Below are 9,684 nucleotides of genomic sequence, written 5' to 3' on the forward strand. Positions count from 1 at the left end.
AATTAGTGGCTATTGTAATATTGAGAGTGTGAAATTTGGGCCAAAACCCATACATGAGATGTGATTGTTTTTTTTTTTTTTGAGAATTAACATGGCTTGAGCTATTATATTTTCACAAACAAATAGTAGTAGTTATAGTTCTTTCTAATATTATATTTTCATAAACAAATAGTAATCGTCATTGTAATGTTAACTAGTTTGTCTATTTTTTTTTATATTAGGTATGTATCAAACTCAATGATAGACTTAGTAATATTTATATTATTATTAATTATTCTATTATCATTATTAATTATTAATATAAAGAATAATCATTATAAATAAAATAAATAATGAAATTTCTAAAATTAAGGAAGTAACACGTGAGATTTGGTTCTGTGAGAGACTGACACATATAACTTTGCTCCTTGAGTGTAAAAACATACATTATAAATTAGTGTTTATATATATATATATTGATGATATGATTATAGATGACTTCAATGAAAAAATAATTTGAAAATAAATCAATATATTATCACAATTCTTGTTATATTTATCGGTATTTCATCTATTGGTTTTATGTCATTTTTAAATTCAATCAACTAATAAGCTTATTTGATATTTACACATCTTATTTGCCATTAAAGGTGTCAATGAGAGGCAACGCGACACAATCGAATTGGCTTACTAAATGCGATATAAAAATACAATTTTAATTAACTCGGCTATGCGTGTGCAAGACCAAACACAGTGCTACTAGTTGGATGTGATAAGATTGACCTTGACCAATGGCAGAATTTTGATATACTTTTCCGGTATCCGCCAATGATACTTTATTTCACAATATATTTTTTCTAATAGTTGTCTAATTTGAATTTGCATATGATACTACTCTATTTGCAAAAGTTAATATTAGACCAAAATTTAGGTTATTTCTTCTGCCCTATATTTTTTTTTATCTTCTTGTCAAAAGGTGAGCGATGAGAAAATTTTAAATATATTTATTTTGCAATGTTTCTTAACAGTTCAAGTAGCATATTTGTGATATGTCTAAATTTCAAATGATATATGATTTGAGAAAGTGTCAATGTACCATTATTTTCACAAAAGAGTAAAAAAAAAAGAATATTTCAATTTATTTTTCACAAAATGCATTCTCATTGAAGTAGTTGAAAAGGTAAATAAATTTATTTGACATTCGACTTACATTATTTAAATATGTTATTTAAGCTTTTCTAAACTATGTTATCCGTTTTGTTCACCTCCCGTATTCTATCGGTTCATATATAAATTTAAGAAAAAATTTGTTATCTCAAACATTTACGGGATACAAAGTTTCTCTCAACTCCTAACAATAATTATACATATATGGTCAAGGTAAGTTGGAGCTATGTGCTCTATGCCAAATTAGTTTGGTGAAGGTTATGCATAATAAATATTGTAAAGGTGTTTATGAGGTTTTTAATATTATGATTTCAAAATAAGTGTATAATTTTTTGAGTTTCTGGAGGGGCACTGTGCATGTTTGGGATAATCTTAAATGAAAATTTGGGTTGGAATATTGGTAATAGTATAAAGGAGAAAAATAGACACATCATTGGGTGCTTCAACGTAGTCGTCTTTTTAATAAAAGTTTTTTTACTGTCATGTACAATCAACTAAACAGAAATATATTAGAGTGTTTTTTCTCAGTGATAACCAATGAGATTTAAATGGTATGATTTCATCACGGTATCTGTGTAACATACAATTTGGTGTGGGGAACGAAATAAACATTTTACCTTAGTTTTGATTAAACTACCTTGAGAGGTGTGCATAGGTCATCATCTAACAACCTCTACAAATTAGTTGGCATTGATCAAGCCCCACAAGCCTTAAGATTCTTATGTGAAAATTGCCTGTAATTGTATCATAAAGAATGACATATCTATCTATTGTAGGTTGATTGATGATAATATATATTAAAAATTTATGATTTTTTAATGAATATTTGTGCCCCTTTATTACAAGCTTTTTAAAATAATATTTGTTTAAAAAAAATCACATCTTAGAATTTGTTTTTGTTTGAAATTTTGAGTCAATATTTATAAAATAATATAAAAATTGGTTTAAACAAAAATTTATTTTGAATAACTTATAGTAACAACTATTTTTTAAATATATTTTTATAATTTTTTAATATAGTAGATAAAAACTACTTTTTTTATAAAAAATATCTAACAAGTAATTTTTAAAATATTTTTTTTATCATCGGTAAATACTAATATTATTAAGTTGATTATTAAATAAGTGTTCGAACACTTTTTATATACAAATTTCTTCATTATTTTATTTATAAATAATTTTTTTTTCTGAATAAAAAATTTATAAATCATTAAATATCTAAATAAAAAATAACTAAATTCCTTTATTTTATGGGTGTATATCGTGAAAAACACGGGTGAAAATAGCGGTTATTCTTTCAGGGATCGATTAGAGAACCAGCTACTGTCATTAACAAAAAGAAAATAGCCATCGTCTTCTTCCCCCAAATCTCAAAGACTAGTTTAATTTAAATTCATTTAATTTCACAGATCGGAGAAAGAGGAAAAAGAGAAGAGAAAAAATGGGAGCAGATGAAGTACCACTGGACGACAAAGCGAAGAGAATGAGAGATCTGTTATCCAGTTTCTACTCTCCAGACCCTTCCATGTCTTCTAACTCCACCGGCATCACTTCCTCCAAATACGCCACTCTCGAAGACATTAACTCTTCCTCTTTCGATCCCGATCAATACATGAATATCCTGGTAATATATTCATCATTATCACCGTGTAACACTAGTTTTAGTTCATTTGATTTCATTTTCATTAATTAATTGAATTAATTGATTATCAAGGTTTATAAGTCGAATTTGGAAGGGTTACTTCAGCGGCATGTTGAAATGGCTGCTGAAATTAAGAATCTCGACACTGACTTGCAAATGCTTGTTTACGAGAATTACAATAAGTTTATCAGCGCTACAGATACTATAAAGAGGTATATTCAATTCAGATCACTGTTTCTCTATTGCTTTGTTGTGTGAAAACTTAAAATTCATATGGTTTTAGCTTTCGCCTTCTTTATGTTGCTCATTCTTTTTAGAGTCTGTGTTGTATGAAAGAATCATTGTATTTTGATTTTGTCAAACAGGATGAAAAGTAACATTTCAGGAATGGAGACTAATATGGAGCAACTTCTTGATAAGGTAACAGTTTCGTTCATTTTATTGAGTTCAATTCATTTTGATTTTGGAGTGATAAGGAGGTTGAGGGTTCAATCCCTACCCCAGCAAAATACTAACAATACTATTTATTAACATTGGCGGCTGCAACAAAAATTCATTTTGATTTTAAATTTTTTGTTGAGTTCTTTTATTGAAAAGAAGCAAAATGAAAAGAGGAAGATAAGGTGGTTTGAATTTTTGATTGAAATGCACATTTTTCTCCCAATGTAGATAATGTCTGTGCAATCAAGGAGTGATAATGTGAACACTTCTCTATTTGACAAAAGGGAGCATATTGAGAAACTGCATAGGACTTGCAATCTTCTTCGGAAAGTTCAGGTATTAAAGCACTTGTCCACGTCATTGTTCACTGTATGTTTATGTTTCCACTGATACAAGTTGGTTTTTTGCTGAATGGAGCTAACAATGAAAGAACTTCTTGTTTCAGTGTGTTCCCCATGTTGAATAATTCGGCTATATTTTTATCTTGCACAATATTTTTAACTTTTAATGAGCGTGTCTGTGATATGACTGACATACTTTTCACCCATGTCGAAGAGTAGTTTATATATGATCTGCCTGATAGACTTGGCAAGTGCATCAAGTCAGAGGCGTATGCAGATGCAGTCAGGTTCTACATTGGAGCAATGCCAATTTTTAAGGTTGCTTTTTCCTTATATGGTTTCTAGTTCAATCCCTTTATTACTTTTACACGCAATCTAGATCTCTGATGAAATATATCTTGGTTATATTTCCTCTTTATCAGGCATATGGAGATTCATCATTCAAGGACTGTAAGCAAGCATCTGAAGAAGCAATGGCTAATGTAATAAAAAACTTGCAGGTATAATTCTATCATCTTATTGAGCTCTTAAGACATGGGCTAATCAGGCAAATTTCAAGCGAGGGGGAAATATGGATTGTTTAGTGGTTAGTTTGCTGTATTCTATCCCTCTTGTATGTAGAATGGCCATATCAGCTCATAACATGGTATGACACCCTTGGTGGATAGCCATATGCTATCTTATTTATTTACCAATTTCATAGTAAATTTATATAGGATTAACTTATGTTATCATGTCATTCTAGTCCAGTTTTCCCCAAAACTTATAAGTTAATAGATAGCAGCTATGAAGCACCGGCTTTGACACGGACATCGTGACACACTAGTCTAAAATATAGGACACTAGGACACACACACACATATATATATAGGGAGCATATCAAATGAGAGAGTTAAATATTGACGATACAACCATACATGTATGGTCATGATTAAGAGTTATTTAAGTGACACATGATCACTTAAAAAAGTCACATGACTTTTTTCTTCTAATCTTGACCATCTATGTAAGATTATGTGGTCAAGATTTAACCCTCTCACCCTCTCCTTGTAAAACTCCTCTCATTTGATATGCTCCGTATATATATATTTATTACCCACTCAAAAAGAATACTAAGACTAAGGAATCATTTCACAATGTAACCTTTACAAAAGTAATCCCAAGATAAGAAGATGAGTCATGTCTCTTAAACTACTAGGGACCATTTTACGACTTAACATCGCAATGAATAAAGGTTTTGTCATGTTTCATATATTTTAATTGATTTCAGTTTCTAAATACTTTTTAAATATAAGTTGACTTTTGTTATGATAAAAGTTTATGAGTAAGAGGTGTCGACTCATTCCCTCGGTCCGTCTCCAAGCTGTGTGTTTGAGCTGAAAAAAGTTAGTTTGATTGGGCATAGTTAAAGGATGTTCAAGAAGTGTTAGTGTGTACGACACAGTAGTTCGAAGAGGTGTCTGTGCTTTATTGGATGACTGTCAACTTAAAATCAATGTTATGCTGAAACTGAATAATTGGTTTTGTTGTTGTTATTGTGATTTGACTTTCTTTTTTAATCTCTAACCAGGGGAAGCTATTTTCAGATTCTGAATCAATACAAGTAAGAGCCGAGGCTGCAGTGCTCCTTAAGCAGTTGAATTTTCCGGTTAGTAATGATTCTTTTCAAACTTGTAGAATGGTGTTTTGTATCAGCTAGTAATTATTTTCTAAATGCTTACTTTTTAAGAACTACTGCCCTTACGATATAAGATCCTTCTTTTTATTGCTCTGTATTGAGATTTGGGTCCTTCACGTGCCCTCCCTTTCAATAGAGTGAATTAGCACTATATTTTTTAGGTGTTATCAGTTGAGGTTAATGATACAGGTTTTCTATTGGTTGACAGGTGGACAATTTGAAGGCAAAGTTACTTGAGAAATTAGAACAATCCATTACAAACATTCAGCTGAGCCCTGAGGAGATAAACAATGCTTCAGGGGACCTTTCTCCTTCAGCATCTGCTCACAAGGTAACTAGTAGCGGAGCAGTATGTTTTTGTTTAATGTCCTCCTCCCCTGCCCCTTTAATTGTGCTTTTACTATCCTGTTTTGGTTACTTATGATGTCGACAAAAAACAGCATTAAAATTATGTATCTTAATACACCATTTCAAGCAAGATATTAATGATTCTGTGAAGTAATATACAACTCGGAACTGAACAGTTACTTGAGATAGATCATTGCACTCTTTGCGAACATGGTTTGTGGCTCTGAAACTGTTGGGGCTCATGTGATAGAATCAAATATTAATGACTTGGCTAATAACCGGAAATAGAAAAGATAGTATTATTCAGTGTGATGGTTGTTTCATTGTGTCTAATTATCTGCCAAACTGCCACAAAATGGATGAATGGAATATTTACAATTGTTGGATGACTGTTCTGGTTCTATCCAAAATGCTTTTTTTCACACTTAGCCTAATTTACTTTCACTCATACATATGTTTTATTTGATATCTGATATTATGAGACTGATAAATTATAAGTGTTTCTCTTTCATTTCTTATTATAGGCAGGAATTCATGAATTTGTTGAGGCAGTTCGTGCTCTTTTAGTAATATTTCCTGATTCAGAAAAGCAGTTGGTCAAACTCGCTCAAGATTTGATTTCTAAGTTAGTATTTTTATCTACTATAGGAAGCCATTTTAACTACTGCTGGTAAAATTTGTATTTTATGCTCACTTTTTTTCAATGTTTTCTAGGAATTTTTTAATTGCTGAACAATATGTGAAGACACGGATTCTCCCAACAGATCTACTCAGTGTTATTCGTAAGTAGTATGACCTTGCCACTTTCCCAATTTCTGGATATACACTTGAATTTGATTTCTAATGCTTGACGACTTTTTGCTTTTAGTTCAACATTAAATACATGTTTTACAATGATCTTTGATTTCTATGTCTGTTATATAATATGTAATTCTTGTTTGTATGGAAAATGATTGTATTTTTAATCCAATTTAACTTTCGTAGAGGAGTTTTTAAGAAAAGCCTAAGCCTAACAGTTTTTTATTTTATTTTATTTTTAATATCAAGCAATCTAGATCTGTTTCATATAGGCCTGAATGTGTTAAAAATGGCCTATACTCTCCACAAATGCACCACCCTGTTCTCCTGGGTTATATGCATCCATTTGGTTTTGATGTCTTTCTGGATGTCTTTATTGCAACGCCGTGTTTGTTTAATTATGCGTCTTTGATGATTTATTAGGACCACCAAAAAGATCATCATCATCATCATCCCCACTCGTTGCAGTTAGATATGCATCCTATATATCTTGTACCATATATATACTAAATTAAGAGTTTTCTTTAAATATTGAATGCATTGAAATAAATAGTTATTTAACCACTTACCAATGTGTTTCTTGAAATATTTATAATTTTATTGAGTTACACTTGCTTTTAAACATTTTGCAACAATTTATCAAACTATCAATTTTCAATGGCAAAATAAAAATTTATTGTCTGAATGTGATGGCCAAGACAAAAGGTAATTTTCATTTGCCCTGTCTAATAAAATGGAACATTTCAACTTTTTTTACTGATTATTTTTTTAGATTTATCCATGTGCAAGCTTTCAATATGTTTGTTGTCCAAGCCATTTTTCCTTGAACTTATAACTCTTCTTGATGTATATTATCACGTTGTTAAATCAAAGTTCCTTCTTTGCGATCTGACTATGATATCTTTAAATGATATTTACAGGAGTTAGTTGGAATGATGTACTCCTGATAGATGAAGTCTTACCGGAAGCAGCTCTCTCTAACCATTCTCTTGAGGTTATCCATTGATGTCATTGGCTCAAATTTGATTCTGACCTAAACTGTAGTTTTTCAATTCCTCCTCCTATTTATTCAGAGTATAATAAATTTGAAGCCCCTTTTTAGAAAATAGATTTTCATGGATCAACCCTGAATATTTGTAGGCTGCGAATGTTGTTGTCACGTCATATGTTAAAAGTGCATTTTCTCATCTTCTGCAAGACATCTCAGGTTTGTTCTATGACTTAAGAAAGTTGCCAATCTATACTTTCAGCTTTAAGTTTGAAATATTTACCGTTCCACACCATAGGAGAATCACGAAATGTTGAAATTAAAAAACTGAGTTTGTTGGTTTGCACCAAGCTGACTGCTTGTTTTTTAAAATGACCAAAATCACAAAATTCTACAATTAGGGTGTCATTGGTTTGTGTTTGATGTTTAACACGTATTCACATGATTGGTCATGAAAAAATCTCATAGAAATTGCATTTAAATCTGTGCTGAGTTATCTTCTATTCGGTAGATTCCATCTTACAAGTCCTGAAAAAGGATGGAGCTGAGCAGTACACTCTTGAATTTGTTTTTGATTCTAGTACAAAATCAGTTCTGCAAGGAGGCATGAATGTCTTGCTGGTAAGCACTTAGTATGCTCAGACTAGTCTATCTTAGTTTATATGTAATGCTATTGTTTAGATTTTCCCTTATTTCTGTTTAATTTTGTTGCAATTACATTTTATCTCTCTCCCTTCAGGACTTCCGCAAAATTTTAGATGATGACTCTGGGATCTTAGTTAGACTAAGAGAGTTATTTGTTGATTTGGTTCAAGAAGGATTTCAAGACTTTTTTAGGCAACTTGAAGATCAGTTCGTCCTGTTTTCAGGAAGAAATAATTCTTCAGCTATTCAAGTACATGGTTTGGCAGAGGGAGCTACCAGTGAAAAAGCTTTTGCTGGCCTTGTCCTAGTGCTGGCACAATTGTCTGCTTTTATTGAACAAGCTGTCATCCCAAAAATCACTGAGGCAAGGATCCACTTGTAGACTTGGATTTGATTTCTGAAAATGGATCAATTTCTGTGGTTAGTTTTCCTTTCATATCCTCACAGTATTCCTAATAAGTTTCCTTGTAATCTTCAGGAAATAGCTGCTTCCTTTTCTGGTGGTAGTATTAGAGGCTATGAATCTGGACCTGCATTTGTTCCTGGAGAAATCTGTAGAAATTTCCGGTCAGCTGGTGAAAAATTCCTGCACCTGGTATGTTTTGAAGTTCATATATATTTTTTTTAACAGAATTGCAATTCATATGACACAACTCTCAGTATATAGTCCTAGACTGTTTTTGTTAGAAACCAAAGTTCAGAATCAACAGAAAGGGAAATAAAGGTTTAATTCATTACTAAAAGGGGTAGTAAAAGGATGGTAGGGAAGAACAATCTTAGCTGCAACATTCACGGTTCACCACAGACATGCTGAGCACTGCTGATTCAGGTCCTCTACATTGGCTACGATCAATACCCAAGATATTCCAGATGCTCTTTTCCCAAGCTTCCCTCAGAATAACGAGCACATACCCTATTGGTCTTACCTATGCAACCAACTTCTGCTCTCTCACAAATTCCCCTTCCACCTGTTATTCTTCTTACTTGGCATGACTCTGGATCTGGAACTAATATTACCACTAGCTTCGGACTTCCTCTTCTATACCTAAAAGTGTGCTTGGGGTTTTTCAGCTGGATTTTAACACATTTCCAAATCATAATTTTGTTTTAAAAGAAATGAGGATCTTCAATATGAACCACCATTTGGGCCTTTAAGTAGTGTCCATTTGTGTGTTAAAGTACAATCCCATTGGAAAAAAATGTGGATGATGTTGGACAGTATTTTAGTCATAAAATGGTTCAGTTGTCTACTTGTCACATTATGTGTTGTCTGCTTTCTCTCATAACATGGCCAGGTTACCTCCCTGTTTGTTTTTACCTCGTTTGTGAGTCTCTTTGATCAGGAGCAATTTGTTTGGCATTTCTGGATGGTGTGCTGAGTTTAGAGCAGTTCTTATTGGTTTATGCCGTTACTTTGACTGAAATAAGCAGTAAAAATCTGTTATCTTATGGAATTATATATTTGGTGCATTTGGTTGTAAAATGCTCATACTTTTAAGAATATTTTGTTGTCATTAGAGCTTAGTTGGAATAGAATAGTTCATGTGGCTTTGCATTGATGTTCCAGTATGGTTTCTTTTAAGGTACACTTCTGGCTTGATTTCCAAAGGAACTGACAAGCTTCACTTCACTGTTTTTTTTGTGTTGTAACGCTCTT

The 9,684-nt window shown here is 32.0% G+C and overlaps 1 protein-coding gene across 1 annotated transcript in view; it reads left to right on the plus strand.

The window, feature by feature from the left end:
- Positions 1-2,427: 2,427 nt before the first annotated feature.
- The window catches only part of LOC101503719 (vacuolar protein sorting-associated protein 51 homolog), a 9,117-nt gene continuing 1,860 nt past the window's right edge, over positions 2,428-9,684 (plus strand). Inside the window, exons 1-15 of the mRNA XM_012714510.3 lie at positions 2,428-2,770; positions 2,861-3,000; positions 3,154-3,208; positions 3,458-3,565; positions 3,790-3,888; positions 3,993-4,070; positions 5,141-5,218; positions 5,457-5,579; positions 6,121-6,221; positions 6,311-6,378; positions 7,315-7,388; positions 7,535-7,601; positions 7,894-8,003; positions 8,122-8,391; positions 8,506-8,622. Of these exons, the coding sequence (XP_012569964.1) occupies positions 2,588-2,770; positions 2,861-3,000; positions 3,154-3,208; positions 3,458-3,565; positions 3,790-3,888; positions 3,993-4,070; positions 5,141-5,218; positions 5,457-5,579; positions 6,121-6,221; positions 6,311-6,378; positions 7,315-7,388; positions 7,535-7,601; positions 7,894-8,003; positions 8,122-8,391; positions 8,506-8,622 (1,671 nt within the window). The 5' untranslated portion in view covers positions 2,428-2,587. The remainder of the gene's footprint in view (positions 2,771-2,860; positions 3,001-3,153; positions 3,209-3,457; positions 3,566-3,789; positions 3,889-3,992; positions 4,071-5,140; positions 5,219-5,456; positions 5,580-6,120; positions 6,222-6,310; positions 6,379-7,314; positions 7,389-7,534; positions 7,602-7,893; positions 8,004-8,121; positions 8,392-8,505; positions 8,623-9,684) is intronic.

Source organism: Cicer arietinum, chromosome 4, assembly GCF_000331145.2.
Source record: "Cicer arietinum cultivar CDC Frontier isolate Library 1 chromosome 4, Cicar.CDCFrontier_v2.0, whole genome shotgun sequence".
In the NCBI taxonomy this organism is placed as follows: domain Eukaryota; kingdom Viridiplantae; phylum Streptophyta; class Magnoliopsida; order Fabales; family Fabaceae; genus Cicer; species Cicer arietinum.